This window comes from Rhinatrema bivittatum, chromosome 1 (assembly GCF_901001135.1).
Source record: "Rhinatrema bivittatum chromosome 1, aRhiBiv1.1, whole genome shotgun sequence".
NCBI lineage: Eukaryota > Metazoa > Chordata > Amphibia > Gymnophiona > Rhinatrematidae > Rhinatrema > Rhinatrema bivittatum.
The window spans coordinates 683635113-683654424 of NC_042615.1; the positions used below are offsets into that span (position 1 = coordinate 683635113).

General features: G+C 42.5%; 1 protein-coding gene across 2 annotated transcripts in view; it reads left to right on the forward strand.

Annotated features, from left to right (window-relative positions):
• The window catches only part of PTCD2 (pentatricopeptide repeat domain 2), a 91542-nt gene that overhangs the window by 34400 nt on the left and 37830 nt on the right, over nt 1-19312 (forward strand). For both annotated transcript variants that reach the window (XM_029574658.1, XM_029574669.1), the window contains exons 5-6: nt 475-553; nt 18101-18192. In XM_029574658.1, coding sequence (XP_029430518.1) covers nt 475-553; nt 18101-18192 — 171 coding nt within the window. The remainder of the gene's footprint in view (nt 1-474; nt 554-18100; nt 18193-19312) is intronic.

Consider the following 19312-nt stretch of genomic DNA (forward strand, 5'->3'; position numbering starts at 1 on the left):
TAGTTTACATAAAAAATAAATCAATATATAATAATGTTGTGCCCTGTGTGATGGAGAAGTAGTTATGTTATTTAATGTGTGATATATGGAAAGCAGATTGAAATAAATGTACCACTCATTCCCTGTGTGACATTGGACAAATCACTTTGGGCATGATTTACTAACCCTTTTTCCCATAGATGCCTCCGTAAATCAGGCCTTTTCTCTCTCTGTGCCTCACTTTACCATACTATATAGAATGGGATAGTAATAACATTGTTCGATCTTGTCATTACCTTTGGAAATTTTTCATGATGCCCAGAAGCCAGAAATGTTCTTACCAGGCCATCTACCCCTAGAGACAGCTGCATGTGCATTTCTTACAGCATAGTGTGTATTGAGATCTGGTTAGAATAAACGTGGGCAAATACATCAAAATGGCCTTTGCTTCTGTTGAATCTTAAATGGCTAAACTACTGTTCTGTCATTCTCCAGGTGCTGAATGGTTTCTTTTCAGATTGCACATCATTCAATATTTTGATGGATATGGCATTTTCCAAGGGTCACTATGAAAGTAAGTGCTTGTGATTAAAATCAACTCCTATACAAAAATGTATTAAGATAAACTGAGAACAAAATATGAATCAGAATGCATCCTAAGTAATTATAGTTTTGTTTTGCTCAAACAACTGCTAAGGTCCAGATATACCAAGTAGTTTCCCCATAGACACAAAATGAGAGCAACCTTTTAGAACATTGGTTTTAAATAGACATTTTATCAGGTATGTAGGTAAGTCAGCAAGTGATAAATTTTCTGTTTAGACATTCAAGATTGAGGGATTAATTCTCCCATCTGTATACCCCATGGAGGATGTGAAGAGCAATAAAAATGGTCAGAGGCCTAAAATCTATGACAAATTGAAGGAGTTGGGTTTATTTAGCTTGGAAAAGAAAAGACTGAAAGGTGACTTGATAAGGCTTCAGTTATACAAAAGGGAACACAGTTAGTGGTGACTGGTAATTCTCCATCTCCACTGGAAATAAGAGAAAAATGGTGAGCATATTTCAGTGGGAGAGATTTAGATTAGTCTTCAGGAAGAGCTTTCTAACTTTAAAGGTAGTTGAGGTGCTGAAACATTTTACCTAGGGAGGTGGTGGAATTTTCCATCGGAGGTATTTAAACTGACATTTCTCTGAGATTATGTAGGTACCATGGATCCTTCCTCAGGGCAAGGGAATGGACTAAATGACCACTTGATTGACATTCAGCCTCATTTTTCTGTGATTCAGTTACTCAACCCAAGACCCTGCTGCAACTTGCAACTTATTAGTGCTGTTAGTGTGACTTTTTTTTATATAATCACAAATCATTGAAGGCAGCTCATGCCATTGTAAAGTAGACTGACACAAGTAATTGCATACAGGTACTATGGTTCCATTTCCTATACATCTTACCTTCTTAGTGAGTATCGGAGTTAGCAGGAGATAAGTGGTATGCCCAAGGGCGTAGTGCATCTTAGTGGCAGAACTAGAACTCCAGCTGGCATGTCCTTCCATTGTATGACTAACCACAAAGCTGCTGCTTCTCTCTTATGGATATGGATACCACTATCCACAGCCAGAACTAATGCACTATAGAAGTACCATGCACCTTTTGCCATGACAGAGGTCACTTATCTGCCTGCCTTGCAGTCTGAAGAATGAATAATGTAACTGCTGCTATAGAGCAGTGCTTCTTAAGCAGTCCGCCATGGCACACTGGTATGTCTTTGGGACATTCTTCCTCTGCTGGTAGCCTCAGCATACCCCAGATCTCTTCCTTGCTGCTTCAGTCCTTCCTTTCTGTCCCCACACAACTGAACAGCACTGTCTTAAGACTGGAGGGGCAGGAGCAGGGAGCCTCCACAGCAGCAGTGAATGGCAGAGAAGAACTTCTGCTTTCTGCTCTGGTCCCTCCCTTCACCTTCTGATCACTCCCAAACCTCACCTGCTGCCCGGAGTACAGGGCTCTTCTCGGCTGTGATTGGTTTGCTTAGAGAGTCATTTCCCTAGGCCTTAGATGTCAGTTCCATGGGGTCTTGGAACTCGGCTGACAGCAGAGAAGAGGACAGAGCTCCAGCCCAGTGAGAAAGATTTATTGGAAGGGAAGTGGGTTGAATGCTTGGTAGGTGGTGAGAAGATAAGAGGTTGGATGCTTTGGGGGGGGCGGGCAAGGGCAGGCAGTGCAAAAGGTAGTGAATGTTGAAGGATTTATCTATCTTAAAGAAAAGGAAATTATCAGGTAAGTAGTAATTTCTCATTTTTATACTTTTTCCCCCTCCTTTTTAACTCCCCACCCTAGACAACATGCTTATGTAGTACCAAGAACCAATGATATCAATCACACAACAAACCCCACACACACCAACTGGTGTACTCCAGTACACATCAATGTAAACAACAACAAAACAAAAAGTGCACTGGTCTTAAACTTAATATAGCACCTAGAACGCCAAACAACTTATGTAAGACCCTCTATTCACGAGCAGACATTTAATGTGTACGACTCGTTTCTCATAGGGGTCACTATTACTTTAATCATAGTCATCCATAATTTTTATAGTTTTTGGTTTTTCAATAATTATAGGGTAATTCCCAATCGAGATAAAAAACGGGTACTTATCCGCACTGAAAAGGTCCCAGGTAACCCGACATGGCCATGTTTCGGACCGCTGTCCTGCTTCAGGGGAAAAGAAGGAAACCAATTCAGGTAGTCATATGAAACATCTTCTTCTTGCGGCGTATTTACTCCGTGCCGATCCTCTTTGTAAAGGCGAGCTGCGTTTCAGCCCGCTGTAAAGGCGAGCTGCGTTTCAGCTCGCCTTTACAGCGGGCTGAAACGCAGCTCGCCTTTACAAAGAGGATCGGCACGGAGTAAATACGCCGCAAGAAGAAGATGTTTCATATGACTACCTGAATTGGTTTCCTTCTTTTCCCCTGAAGCAGGACAGCGGTACGAAACATGGCCATGTCGGGTTACCTGGGACCTTTTCAGTGCGGATAAGTACCCGTTTTTTATCTCGATTGGGAATTACCCTATAATTATTGAAAAACCAAAAACTATAAAAATTATGGATGACTATGATTAAAGTAATAGTGACCCCTATGAGAAACGAGTCGTACACATTAAATGTCTGCTCGTGAATAGAGGGTCTTACATAAGTTGTTTGGCGTTCTAGGTGCTATATTAAGTTTAAGACCAGTGCACTTTTTGTTTTGTTGTTGTGTACCAAGAACCAATACCATCTAAGGCTGTCATAGTAGTGGCAATTGCATTCTCTCCCATTCTAGAATTGAGTGCATTTTTCTTTATGTGCCCAACTATGTCGAGTCCCAACATTACAGTACTATGGCTTGAGTCATAGGATCCAGCCTACATGTTCGTGACAGCCAGTGAGATAAAAGAATACCATGCGCAAACTATTCATTAAAAGCAAAAAAAAAAAAAAAAACCCAGATAAATAAATCCCTATCTTCCAAGTCTTCCCTCTTTTGAAGCCTTAATATCCTTAGAATTGTAACAGTAAGCCTAGAAAACTTTTTGAGTAAACTGGACCACTGCTTTATAGCTTGGGTTCAAATGTGCCTGCATGACTCTTGAACTATTCCATAAATAAATATATTGCGGTGCTCATCTCAATCACAGGACTCTTTCCCCCCCAATCCAATGAGTCTGTGCAAAGTCTGGGAATAAAACTAGAGCATAATCTTATAATGGAAACCCACATCTCAAAAGTAGTAGAGACAGCCTTTATACTACCACACCAGATTTGTCAACTGAGCAATTGCTTTGAGAAACATAAGCTTGTCAACATAATATAGTGTGTATCACTAATCGCATAGACTACTGTAACTCTTAATTTAGTGTCATCTCACAATACAACCTTAAATGCTTTCAACTTATATAGTGCACAGCTGCTAGATTTCTGGTAGGGGCCAAATTAACGGACCATATAAAACTAATCTTGCATCAGTTACATTGGCTACTGGCCAAAAGTAGGATAAAATTGAAAACTCTTTGCTTTGTTTTTAAGTGCATGAATAAACAGTCCCCTTGATTATCTCTGTCTCCCAACTTCTGTTCTCCTACCAAATGGCCCTCCTATCTTTTCCTCCTCTGGTGTTGGCCAGTTTAGCTTGCACAAGACTTTATTCATTCAGTTGCTATGCCCCAAAACTTTGGAGCAGGATACCACTACCCCTACCCCTACACCTTGAGATTTTCTACCTCACCTTTCGAAATAAAATAAAGGCTTTGCTATTTGGCCAAGCTTTCCTCTAGATTCCAAGGCAGAGACAATTCATTTTACTACCTGATGCCAGAATGTCCCGATTGTGAGCCCACAGCCTCGTGCACCTCTGGACTATTCCTACTTAATTTTTACTCCCTACCTCGGCACAAAGTGCTTGCCTTATTGCACATATAAATAAATAAAATAAATGAATAGGGATACCTTGGTGGAGTCAGACTTGGGCATTGTTGCTGTTAAGGAGACATGGTTTATGGAGTCTTATGATTGGGATATGGCCATACCAGGCTATAACTTGTTAAGAAAGGATAGAGCAGACAAAAAAGGGGGAGGAGTAGCTCTTTATGTCAAAAACAATATCCAAGCAACTGAACTGCAAGGAATGTAGGGTAGAGAAGAAACATTATGGGCCATTCTTAAAAAAAAAAAATGATGGTGCATCCATTTTTTACTGGAGAGGTTTACAGTCCTCAGACTCAAACAGAAGAACAGAGATCTGATTGAAGACATCCAAAAGGTGAGAAAGAAGGGAGAAGTGATGATTGTTGAAGATCTTAATCTGCCGGATGTAGACTGGAGAAACCCTTCTGCAGAATCTACCAGAAGCAGAGAGATAATGGATGCCCTGCAAGGGGCTGTGTTCAAACAAATGGTATTGGAACCCACAAGGGAGGGAATTATACTCTACTTAGTGCTCACTAACGGGGATAATGTCTCTTATGTCCGGGTGGATGCCCACCTCAGCACCAATGATCAAACGGTACGGTTTGATATTGCAAATAGGATACAGAGAAGTTGCACGAAGACGCAAGTTTTAAATTTCAAAAATACGGTCTTTGTGGAAATGGGGATGTACCTGGAGGAGTGGGCCAAACTAAAAGGAGCAATTACAAAGGCAACAAATCTGTATGTTAGAAAAGTAAACAAAGGTAAGAGAAATAAAAACGATCTGGTCCTCAAAGGAGGTAGCTGAAAAAAATAAAAGCAAAAAGAACAGTGTTCAAGAAATAGAAAGGATCCCAAAAAGAGGAACACAAGGAAGAATATGTGGTGAAACTAAGGGAGACAAAGAAAGTAATCAAGAAAACAAAAAGGCAGAATAAAGGATTGCCAAAGAGGTAAAGCGAGGTGGCAAAACATTTTTCAGATACATCAGAGAAAAGTCCAAAGTGGTATAGTGAAATTTAAGGGTGACAAGGATCAATGTATGGAAAGAGAAGAAGAAATGGCGGAAATATTAAATACTTCAGTTCGGTGTTCACTAAGGAAGACCCTGGAAAAGGACCGTCGCTAGTTAACAAGACTGTGGTTTGGAATGGAGTAGACAAAACTCCGTTTATTGAAGAGTATGTGTGGGAAGAGCTAGGAGAACTGAAAGTGGGCAAAGCCATGGGGCCTGATGAGGTTCATCCCAGGATACTGATGGAGCTCAGAGATGTGCTGGTGGGCCCACTGCATGACCTGTTCAATAGATCCCTGGAAATGGGAATGGTGCCAAGGTGATTGGAGAAGACCGGTAGTGGTCCCGCTTCATGAGTGTGGGAGCAGAAAGGAGGCTGGAAAGTACAGGCCAGTTAGCCTCACCTCGGTGGTGGGAAAATTAATGGAGACTCTGCTGAAGGAAAGGATAGTGAACTATCTATAGTCAGGAGGATTGCTGGACCCAGGGCAGCATGGATTCACCAGGGGTAGGTCCTGTCAGACAAATGTGATTGATTTTTTTTGATTGGGTGACAAAAAAATTGGATCGAGGAAGAGCACTCGATGTGATCTTCTTGGATTTCAGCAAAGCTTTTGATACAATCCCGCATAGGAGGCTTGTGAATAAAATGAGAAGCTTGAGAGTGAGTGCCAAGGAGATGGCGTGGATTACAAACTGGTTGATGGATAGAAGACAACATATAATGGTAAATAGAACCTACTCTGAAGAGAGAACGGTTTTAAGCGGAATGGCACAAAAATTGGTGTTGGGACCGGTCCTGTTCAATATCTTTGTGAGCGACATTGCGGAAGAGATAGAAGGTAAAGTTTGTCTATTTGGGGATGATACTAAGATCTGCAACAGAGTGGACATGCTGGAAGGAGTAGAGAAAATAAGTTGATTTAAGGAAGTTTGGTCAAAGTTATGGCATCTGGGATGCAATGCAAAGTGCAGAGTCATGCATCTGGGGTGTGGCAATCCAAAAGAGCTGTATGTGATTGGGGGGGGGGGGAGGGCTGTTGTGCACAGAGCAAGAGAGTGACTTTGGGGTGATAGTGTCTAACAATCAAGATGGTCAAGCAATGTGACAAGGCGATAGTTAAAGCCAGAAGAATAACCAGTAAGAAAAGGATGTGATAATCCATCTTGTGTTCAGTTCTGGAGACCATATCTCAAAAGGGACAGAGACAGGATGGAGGTGGTCCAGAGAAGGGTGACAAAAATGGTTGGGGGGTCTCCATCAAATGACTTATGAGGAGAGGTTGAAGGACCTAAATATGTATTCCATGGAGGAGAGGAGGTGCAAGGGAGATATGATACAGACCTTCAGATACCTGAAAGGGGTTTTTTTTGTTTTGATTTGTTGGGGTTTTTTTATTTAAATTTTTTATTTTGCAATTTTTGAAAATACATTTCAAGAAAAACATACTTGAAGTTGCAATCATGTGAAAAACAAAATAATATTCATAGGAAAATAATTCAATTATAAGATATTATTGAAATTCTCACAATTCCCAGTCCTCTATATGGTGAGGTTCCAATACACATCTTTAGGTATCATCCCTTTTCAAGAGCTACTAAAGTAACTAGCATAGAAGGCTACCACTATTTGAATGACCAACTCAAACTAATGCGCCCTAACTAGGCATAGGAGATGAGGAGGAAACAGAGGTAACTTTATTACTTACAAAGGAGATCAATTGCGAAGGTTGAAAGAAAATATAGGACACGTTCAAGTATTTGATTATACATTTACATAGGAACTTTAAGATAAATAAAGCCCCCATTTCTAACACTTTAGGCCTTAATAATAAGAATTGCTGTCTCCTCTTCTGTGTCTGCTGTGCTAGATCAGGATAGGCATAAACTTTCAAATTGAGGAAAAATTCTGTTCTATGGCGGAAAAATAACCTCAAAATCCAATCTCTGTCAGAGTCCAGAAGAAATGAAACAATCAAAGTAGATGGTTTTACTAAGTCCTTCTGGGAAGTTTCCAATACGCTGATAAATCTAAAGATAACTTCTTAACCAGGGAGAGAGTTTGCAACCCTTCTTTATCTGCTTTACCCTTCCTGAAAGATGGAATATAATATACCTTAGATATAATGGAAAAGTTTGTTCAGGAAGTTTCGGGATCTCAGACAGATATTTTTTCCACTTTTCTTTTGGTACCACAAGTGGGTCTTTAGGAAAATGAATAAAACGTGAATTTCTCCCTCTCACTTGGTTTTCCATATATTCTAGCCTTGCTGCAAGCCATTTATTCTCTATGATGACATTATGCTGCAAATCAACATTTGTGTCAAAATCTTTCCTCAGGGATTCAAAATTCTTTTTGTTAGATGAAATCTCAGTTTCCAATATTCACATTTGGCCATCTAGGTCAGCCATATAACTGAAAACTGGTTTTATCTGATTGGAAATGTTAATATTCAAAGCTTGTATCACATCCCATATAGCTTCCAAAATAAATTCAGCTGGTCTTTCCAGCTGCGATGTATAGGCCTCGGGTAACCAAACCTTCTCCGCTCCCCCCATGTCTTACAGTGGCGCCGTCCTCGAAGCTCCCGGCATCTGGCTTAGAAGCTAGACGCGATGTTCCTAGCATCCCTTCAAGGGTTCCAACATTCCCCGCCTCCAACATCGATGTTTCAGCCCATGCCAGTTCCAGTGCTCGAATCTCTGCCAGGTTAACGGGAGGAAGTCATTCCTCGAGAGATAATGAGATCGAAAGCTAAGGGAGGGGGCTGGGTACTACCTCTTCCCGGCCTTCCTCCAGCATAGCCCCAAAATCGAGCCTCCTTGACGAACATGAGCGTCCATCGGGGCAAGAGTTGTATTTGCTGGAAGGGCAGTGAGTTGCTCGCATTCTCTAGCCCTTCTCTTCCTACCTGAATGAGGCATAACAGAAATTAAGGAAAATGCCCTCGGAACAGCTTCAGGCACGTCTTGCGAGGTTGGCCATCTTGGAACCCGAGCCCTCACATTGCTTTTGACATCTGAAAGTTTTTAATTATGCACAGTTGACAAACCACATCCGTTGGAAAGAAATCAGTAGAACTAGGGATCACATAATGAAACTCCGGGGAGGATGACTCAGAACCAACGTCATGAAATATTTCTTCACGGAGAGGGTGGTGGATGCCTGGAATGCCCTCCCGGAGGAGGTGGTGAAGACCAAAATGGTGAAAGATTTCAAAGGGGCATGGGATAAACACTGTGGATCCCTAAAGGCTAGAGGATGGAAATGAAGAAAAGAGTGCATGTGGGTAACTTGCTGGTGTGGCGGTTACTACCCTTAACCAATAAGCCTTCATACAGTTCATGCAACTCTGCTTCAACGGAAAGAGGTAATGGGGAATTGGACTCAGACAGCACCAACAAGGGCCCTGACTTTAGTTTGGGAAACTAAGTATGGAGGTGACCTGTATGGCGCGGCAGATGCTACCATTATGGGGGTGACCTGTATGGCACGGCAGCCATAGGCTTGCTGGGTAGACTGGATGGACCGTTTGGTCCTTTTCTGCCATTGTTTCTATATTTCTCTCTGTTTGGAATTGCATTTTGCCCGAGTCATCATACTACTGGCCAGTAGATGGCGCAAATCCTATGTATATGGGCATTCCATCACAGGTTAGAGGCTTATGGGCTTGGGTTTTGACAACCCATTTTAGAAACAATTACACGGTCTGGGCTCTAATTCCTGTGCTGTGCACCATTGCAAGAGATGTCTTTAGGGAAATATTATCCTCAGAATATTTTACCGCAAAAGTTTACACAGCGGTCACTCCTACATAAGAACAGTTTGTTTAGCAGGGAGTCAAATTTGTGTAGCAAATTTAATATGATATAAGATTCATTTATTTTCTAACCTTTGTGTGATGTTCCCTCCCCCCCCTTGCTGTTTCTGTTCTGTTTCCTTTTTGTTTTTTCTCTTTTCATTCATTCCTGTTTCTCTTCAAAGTTTTGTCCTTTTACTGTCATTTCTGCCTTCTCTTTCCCACAAATCTTTAGCCTCTTCCTCTTTCCTTCTTGTAACCTCTGCAGTTTATTTCCCACAGTTGCCCTCAACCTTCACTTCCGCTCTCCTAAACCTTTACATTCCTCTCGCTATAACCTTCGTATTCTTTCACTAAATTTCGCTTGCCCCTGGCATCCTGACTTCTCCCCCACAGTCTCTATCCCTTCCCTCCATCTTTTTCTCCCCTCTTCTTCTGTTTTCCCTCCCCCCCTCCCCATGGCCTCATCACACACCTCTGCCCAGCCTTGCCAGCTCCTGCTTGAAGAAAGTCACTAGAATGCGGGATCCACATGGAAATAGAGCTGCAGCCTCTGCCCACATAATATGTCTGTGTAGTGTGGGTAGGTTTGTGTCTGTATACACACACTGTGAATATGTCTTTTGGTGTCGCTGTGTGCTTCAGTCACATCAAGCAGAATTGATGCTCATACAACAGCGCGCGCACGCGTGATATGCATAGACACGCATGTGTATGTACTGGCTCTGGAAGTGCATAACAAACTTAGCATGTATGCATGTATGACACAGATCTCAATACCACTATGCGAGGGCTGCATATAAGCACAAGGAACAACATGCCCAGGATAGGAAGGAGACACAAGCACTCAACAATCCCCCTTTCTCCTCCCCTGTTCCCCTCAAGCGCACAGACACTAGGAATGTCACTACTAAAATGCTAAAGCTTGTGTAATGATCCACAGCAAACACATGTGGACATTTAACAAGCGCAGTACAGGAGCAGAAGGTGCTGGGGCTATTGCTTAGCACTGATGCTTTATACACCTGGTTACCCGCAATCAGTGCAGCGGGCTGATGGTATGGGGGAGGAGGCGGTAGCATTAGGCAGGCAGGAAGTCTAGGGAAGGGAGGACAAGGTATGCGGAGAGGCGGCAACCCTATTCCTTTTCTCTTCTATCTCTAGGACACAGGGTGGCCCTTCTTTCTCTACGTTCATGCTGCTGGTCCCAAAGAGGCTCCCAGGGAATTCACTGTAACAGCCATAAACTTTGTACAATGCACCCAGTTTTGAAAATTGCCCCCTAAATTGGCAACACCATTCCTTCCTCACTTCCTCCCCTCTCCTGCCTGCCCCCCATTCAGTCTCTTACTCAGCAGCACTCTCTCCTGGCCTGGGAGAGTCAATCCTGCAGTGGTTGCATAGATTCTGCTCCTCCACCCTGCAACCCAGCCTGCTTCTTTCCTCACTTCTGGCCATGCCCGACCGGGCCTGTTCTGCTCTCCAGCCCGGCTTGCTCCACTCCCCATTCGACTTTGATCTGGTCTGCTTTACTGTTCACTCCAGCCTGCACCACTGCCAGCCCTAGTCCATTGCACTCTGGTCTGCCCCACTATTCGGCCCAGCCCACTCTGCTTTTCTCCCTAGCCCTCCTTCCTAGCCATCTTTCCGGCTGGCTCGGCTTTCCTCTGCAACAGTCAGAGTAGCATAAAGAAGGCTGGCATGAGGGCCAACATGAGCATGTGCTTCCAGCTCCACTCAGAAGCTGGAGGAATGGCAGAGACCGGAGTAAACACTCCTTCCACCTTGCACTCTGGCCTCCCTGCCAGATTAAGCTCTGACAGACCAAGAGCAAACAGGCGAGTAGGAGAGGAGAACTGGCCTTTGGGGGGGGGGGGGGGGCAGAGTGAGGGGAGTCTGCCAGGGAGGGGATCCAATTGAAGGATTTCAAATAGGTCTGGTTCAGGATATCCTCAATAAATAGTCATTACATGTATGTGCATAACACATGGGCTAAGAACTGGAGTAATTTATCTAGCTTGGTTCTCCTGGAAACCAGATCTGTTTGTGGTCTCTCCAGGATCAGAACTGAGAATCCCTTGCTCTCCGGTCAGACACCAGTCAAAGTTACAAGCACGTGAAAATTATCTCCATATTTGCTGTATGTTATCACGGTATTTGTCTTTGTTCAACTAGTGAAGCACGTAGCCATCCTTGCCAGGGTAAGCCCCCCTCGAGTTGCAGCACAGGATCACGGGGATCCTCTCAGACAGAGATTCAGCAACCAGCCCGCAATACAATTTTCTGATACCGAAGAATCGTGCTGCAAGTTTTCTTACCCCAAAATGTTAGTGACCCAATTAAACCCACCTGGGATATGTCCTGCACAGAAGGCAAATAGACACAAACAGGAGGCAAATCAGCAAATCAAAAACGTTCTCTCTGTGGGACATACACAATACTTTGGATTGGGTCCCAATACTCTGTATACTGTTTTATATTCTTTTTCAGAAAATAAAATAACTTTTCAGTCTTTGTGTCTGGTTTTATTTTCTCTTCTGCTTCTCCCCCTTTATTTATCCATTGCTGTACTTCTCTCTTCCTGATTTTTCTTGTCTCTGGAGTCTGTTCTCCTTACTTTATATTCCATTTCTGTTCTGTGTGATGTGTGTGGGGTTTTTTTTCTTCAGTGAATTCTTTATTCCTTTCCCTCCTCCTTCTGACTCTTTCCCTTGTTCTCTCACTATCCCCCTTTCTTCTTCTGCCTTCTTTCCATCTCATCCTCTTGATTTCCTCCTTTTGTCCCCTTGGCGGGAGGTGGCAGTAAGGGAACTGATATGAGGGAAATGGAAAGGGAGAGAGTGAGATGAAGGGGGATGAGCAAGAGGGGGAGACCACATCAGGCCAGAGAGTGTGAGGAGAGGGAGAGAGGCAGCGTTGAGGAGAGGAGGGGGAGGCAAGCAGCATCCTACAGGAGAAATAGAGGAAGGATGCAACATGGCATGGGTTAGGCAGATGGGAGGTGACAGTGTTGGGCCTGAGAAAACAACATGAATCACAAGAGCAGAAGACCAGAGACATTGCTGGGACCAGCTGTCCAACTCACACTTTCACCCCATCCCCCCTCAGCCTTTTTGTTCCTCATCTCTCACTAGTCCCTCCCAATCCCCCCTCTGCTTCTTCACCAGCCCACCCCTCATCTCTTGTCCCCATCTCTCATTTTCCCCTTGTACCCCTCCCCCAACCACTCCTCAGTTTCCTGGTACCCACATCCCCGATTTCTCCACTCTCCCTCATCCACACTCAATCCCAGAGTCCCCACTGTACCCCCTCCCCCCCAATCCCTGCGTCTCTCTACTCCCAAGTCCTTGCTATGCCTGAGTCTCCACTCTTCTTCCGTCCCCACTAAATTTTTTTTTTAATTTATTTTTTATATACCAACATTCGATCTGAGTTATCACATCAGTTTACATTCAGGTACTGTAGGTATTTCTGTTTTTGGACCCTATATGTTGGTCTCTGCTGTTCCTGACCCAAACTCCAAGTCTCCATTCTCCATCTCTGCTGACCTAGTCCCTGAGTCTCTCTTTTCCTGCCCCCAAACATTGAGTCTTCACTTTCTGCCTGTGCCTGCCTTCTGGGCCTCCCTCTCTCTCTCATCTCCTCCCTAGCCTGGCTGGCAAGAGCATAGGGCCAGCAATTGGTTCTTTCTAATCTGCTGCTTCTGCCACCCACTCCTCTCCCTCCTGATCGGATCCACCCAGGAGGGAGAAGAGCTGGAGCCAAGAGGAATAGGTCAGGTGCATCTGACCTCTGGCCCCTGCTGGCATCACTGCTCACCTCTTTGGTCCTGTTGGGGCCGAAGCTTGTAGGGTAACAGAGTAGAAGCCAAGAAGATACTGTTTTTAGGTCCAGGGTAGGCTGTATCAGAAAAGGACAGTGGGTACAGCAGTGCCTTTTCAGTCCAGCACAGGTCTCACTGGATGCAGGGAACAGCGGCTGTTTTTAGCCTGACATTATCTGCATCAAAGGAGGGTAGGGACCTTGATATTTTTAATTCATCCTAGCACGGGAAGATATGGAGAGGTGGCCTGTGGCAAACGTTCCACAGTGCCTCTCTCATCAAGGCTTGGAGAGAAAGATAATTCCTAGACCCTGAAGCATTTATTTGTCACATTCAACCTGGGGACTGAGTTGAAGCTGACTAGTAAATGCTGCTTTCGATATCGGGGACACAGCCAGGAAAAAAACAGATTCTGCCAGGGACAAGCTTCTAAATTGAAGACGTCTGGTAACCTTATTTGAATGAAGAGTTTCACGATTGTAAGTTTTTGTAAAATATCATAGAATCACGTTACTGTGAAACAAGATGTTTTAACGAGCTCATTATGTGAAGTAGCTTCATGTCTATCCTATAGATGCTGCCCACAGATTTCTTTTAAAACGCCAGCACCAGTGGTGTGTAAAATCATATGGAGACCCAAGACAGGCAGTGGGCTTAGTTTACATCTGAAAGGAAATCCTGCCAGGAGCATAATCTCATTTAATTGTGGTGCTACAGTCACAGCAAATGTACCAGTGAGTACAAGGCAGAAATCTGATTTATCTACATGGTTATTACTGAACTCTGGGATTCATGCTCTCAGTATGTTATCTTTGCTTAGAATATTCAATTAAAGAAAACCTCTCTCCCCATTTGATAGTCAAAGGTTTATAAGCCCTGTTAACTTTGTCATTGTTTACTAGTGCTTTCTAATTTGCAAGTATCCCCAAATTCCAGAGCCCAGTGAGTGGCAAAGTTACGGGGATAGCTTTCTTCTGGTTACTTTGTCCGAATATATTCTGGCATACTTTTTACATGGATAAGTGCTACTGAATAGCTGGAAAAAATGATCCAGGTAAATTTGCCATGCACCGGGCTTCTAAGAGGTCCCTATTCAAAACACCTCAACCCTTATTGTTGGGTAAACGCTGATCATTGCAGAATGACTTCCACTGTCCAGGATGGGATCACCAAGCAGCTGGAGAAGCTGTATACCATTTGCACACATTAGTAAAAATGTCGGCAGGCTCCATGCTTTTTTTTTTTTCTTCTTGCTTTTGATTGGTCTTACTTCAGGCAAGCATCTCTGTTGTGGTAAGAACTGAGTCTTCTGAAAGCTGGAATAGCAAATGGAGGGGGGTAATAATAATGCCTGTACTTTTTGTCCGCATTTTTGTGGAGGCGTTCCCAGGTTAGGTTGGTGGGAGTCGCAATGTACCTAAGCTTTTCTTTTTCAAAATTCAGAGTGCAAATCTTTAGGTACTTTTTCCTTGAGCAATTTTCTAAAAAAAAAAAAGTTTACTTTGAAAATTGGTGCAAAGACCTGAATAAAATGCAGTAATGCAGGGAGTTTGAAAATTGTCCTTTGAGTATTTTGAAAAGTGGGATCAGATTAATATGTGTAAATTCATTTCATTCAGAACAAGGGTAAATTTGCATCATCCTAACTAAGCAGAATAATCAAAACCCTGGTCTTGGCCTACTTCTCCACAGAAACAATCCTATAAATCAGAATCTGTTAAAATTGTAGGTGTGCTTATAAACCAGGTAATAATATGTCAGAAGAATTGCATTGTAAGTCCATAAACCACCAAGCACAACAAAGCACTCTAAATATAATTCCACACCCAGGTGAGTGCTAAGAACCGGTTGTACAGTCCCAATAAGCTTAAAAACGATTGTAAGTCCAAAGGTAATATTTATTCAAAACGGCAACTCCACTGTATATACAAGATCATGCTTTTAGCAAAAGGGTCCCCCGACACGGACCCGTGTTTCGCCAGGGGCTGCATCGGGGGGGACGCACAAGGAGATTCAAAACAATCTGTAAATAAGATAAAGAATACAGGACTGTCACTAAATGATGCTGTCAGTGCCATATATACAAACAAACAGAGTGTTCACTTACCAAGTTGAAGAGTATACACACGTTGTGTTTGAAAAATTAATTCAACAGGATATTCACCTTCTATCTCAGTCTCACCAACACATTCGATACAATCTCAGTAAGGAAGAAAATGCTTCACTATCTTCATTGGCAGCAGACCCCACAATAATAATAAAACCTGCTGATAAGGGGGGTGGGGTGGTCATTATGGATCGCACCAATTATAGAACTGAGGTACACCGCCAATTAAATGACACCACATTTTATCTCCCCTTACAAGTCGACCCTACTGTTACTCTCAAGGAGGCTATAACCTCTTTGGTTCAAGATGCTTTTACAAACCACTATATAACCCAACGTGAGGTTAATTTCCTCACGTCCTCGTTTCCCACCATCCCAGTATTTTACGTACTACCCAAGATCCACAAATCTTTGGTGGATCCCCCTGGACGTCCGATCGTATCTGGGATTGGCTCTATTTTAGAGCCTCTCTCTAAATTTGTGGATATATTTCTAAGACCAACAATTCCACAGATAAAATCTTACGTCCGTGACTCGGCCCATCTTATTACCCTATTGAATAATTTACATGCTCCAACACCACCATATTTACTAGTGACACTAGATATCACATCTCTTTACTCCAATATTCCCCAACAGGAAGCCTTACAGGTTATTGAGGCTGTCCTTAATCAACGACCTGCACCAGTTCGTGTCCCCACAACCTTTCTCATGCAACTGACGACTCTGGCACTCACTAAAAATTATTTTCGTTTTGAAAATACTTTTTATCAACAAATTAAAGGGACGGCCATGGGGGCTACGATGGCCCCCAGCCTTGCATGTTTATACGTGGCACAATTTGAGGAATCCTACATTTATCCTTCAGTTTGGCAAGAATTTATACATGCATGGTTCCGTTACATTGATGACGTGCTGCTGATTTGGTTAGGGACTGAGATCCAATTTTTTATGTTTTTTGATTGGTTGAACAGCTGCAACCCCCATCTACAGTTTAGCTTTAATTTACATCACTTTCAAATTCCCTTCCTGGACATGCTGATTAAACTTCACAATGGTATCTTCACGACTTCAATATACAGAAAAGATACTGATCGTAACACGATTTTAAAATTTGATAGCTGTCACCCGAGAAATCTTAAGACCAACATTCCGACAGGTCAGTTCCTCCGGCTACGCAGGTTGTGCTCCTCGAAAGCTGAGTACCTTGACAAAGCTAAGGAGATGCTACTCCGGTTTAGACAGAGGGGGTACCCTTTGAAGATTTTGAAGCGGGCTTTTAAGAGAGCTTTATATGTCAACAGAGAATTGTTGTTTCTACCCTCACATGCTGATTCGGATAAGTCTGTAAATTGCATTTTACCATTTTCACCAGCCAGTTACAATATTGCTTCAATTGTCCGGAAACACTGGTTAGCTTTGTCCTTTTCACAACTGTTTCAGGGCTCACTGCGTTTTACGTACCGGAGGGGTAGGAACTTAAGAGACATCCTCACTCATTCTGACTTTTCTCATAATACGTTGGCACACACACGAGGAGCACATGCCCCGTGTGGAAATTGCTCGGTTTGTAAACATACTGCTACGATGTCTGACTTCACTGACCCTATTTCAGGCAGAATCTTTACCCTGTTTAATTTCACTGATTGCAGCTCTACAGGTGTAATTTATGTCATCCGTTGTCCCTGTAACAAATTATACATTGGCAAGACTAATAGACAAATCCGGACTCGTATAATAGAACATCGTTCTAATATCAAACAATCACGGTTATTAGCTCCCTTGGTTGATCACTGGGTGGCCTTATCTCATTCAATTTCTGATCTTTTCTTTTTTGTTTTGGAAGTACTATCTCCCCTTCCTAGAGGGGGAGACTTTGACGCCCATCTAGGTCTCAATAAAGAGATTGAATGGGTGCATTTTCTCTGACAGCTCATTGGAAGGCAATACGTTGCTCCGATTGGTGGGTTGTGTGGCTCAGCTGATTGGTCTGTGAAGGTTTTTGGCGCCTTTTACGTGTTTAAAACTCCATGTTGAATGACAATTAAATGCGCTCCCTGTTACGTGTGTATACTCTTCAACTTGGTAAGTGAACACTCTGTTTGTTTGTATATATGGCACTGACAGCATCATTTAGTGACAGTCCTGTATTCTTTATCTTATTTACAGATTGTTTTGAATCTCCTTGTGCGTCCCCCCCGATGCAGCCCCTGGCGAAACACGGGTCCGTGTCGGGGGACCCTTTTGCTAAAAGCATGATCTTGTATATACAGTGGAGTTGCCGTTTTGAATAAATATTACCTTTGGACTTACAATCGTTTTTAAGCTTATTGGGACTGTACAACCGGTTCTTAGCACTCACCTGGGTGTGGAAGAAGAATTGCATTGTCATAATTCCTGCACAGATATTGATATCCGGTTTGTAAGAGCTATTTTGGTCAGTGTTGTGCTGAGCTCTTGCAGCCATATTGGCCCTGGAGTCTTCGTAGGCTATGATACTTTGTATTGAACCAACCATAAACATATTGTAGGCCACAAGCTTTTGAAATCACATAGATCCCTTTTTCAGTGCTAAGTGTTCTAAGACCCAAATTTCATGTCATTCAAGATTTGTTGTGTGAATGACTCAGTGCGTTTGTAAGTGGTGGTTGCATTAGAATCTCTTTGCCAGACCTCCAATTTCTTGGTAGTCCTCAAAGCACTAAACTTGCACGCATCAGATCCGTTTACTGTTGAAAGACAGCACTATCAAGCGAATTAAAACACATGACGTTAAAAAGTGGCTTAAGAAAAACTCATTTGTCCAGTTCAGAATGTATGTTTGCTTTTGCAGATTCCCTTTGCCAACTGGTGGAATCTGCCATCGCATAGTTCTCTTTGCGTGCAGAAGGATTTAATCATCCAATCTTCTGTCTTTTGCAGATGCATTAGAGGTGCTGATAGAAATGAAAAACCAAGGAATAAAATTTAGCAAAGATACATACATACTTGCATTTGCAATATGTTATAAACTGGTAAGCATTTTTTTATATTACTTATGAAGACTGATTTTAAAGCAGCACTACCAGCTGGCTTTCACCTTTGTCCTTATCGCTGGGTCACCTTATTTTTCTTCATCGTAATCTTTTTATTTCATATAATTTTACATTTTCAAATAAAACTGAAAGGTGTGCACTGCTGGGTATGTCCATGTCACCTGGTTTTATCATTTGCTTCTGGGTTCTCTGTTATAAGAAATGCAGAAAGGCGATTTTCACTAGCTTGACTTGTGTGCAGAGGGTGCAGGCTATTTTAGCTATGTAAATTGCACCATTTCTCAAAGGGCAGCAACCTGCATTGTTTTCCCTTTTTGAAAATGAGTAGGTGAAGAGCGTGCAGGTTAAAGCGTCCATGTCTCTCTTCCTTGCTATTTTTTGTAGGTGGATGAGTGGGGGCAAAATAGCACATGTACTCTTTGAAATCCCATGTATGTGGTTGTGTATATTTCTCCCCACCTACACTCACCCCTAAGCATGTTTTCTATTAGTGCAGCCTAACCCTAACCCTTCATGAAGAAGACTCCTATGAGTCTTCTTCATGAAGACTCATAGGAGTCTTCATGAAGAAGACAGTAGAGACGCAGAGTTCATTTTGAAACGGCAAAAACTCTTGTGACATTAATTCTTATATGCCCCTGATGAAGCATCACCGCGAAACACTGGCCATTAGGGCTGTGTTTATTATTTACAACAAAGAGATTGCTGCCTAAATCTTCTTCTTGGATTTAAATTGGAATCTAATGTCTATATAGACTTTTAATGAAAATGATAAAAATTACAATAAAAAACATTTTTGATATTTAATAAAAAATTCATGATTTTTGATAGTGAATGATTAAAAGACCGTTTGGGTTCTTTTTGAGAAATCACAACGTCAGGCTTGCTGACACCATCACTTAGGCTATATTTGACAAATAAATATTTGGTTTCCCTTATTGTTTACAGTTTACCACGTGGTTTACTGTATTGACTCTTCTTGATTATAATTTTGAGATTTAAATTGCCCCAATATTGACTGGGTAAGTGAAACATCAGGACATGCTAGAGAGATAAAGTTCCTGGATGGCATAAATGACAGTTTTATGGAGCAATTGGA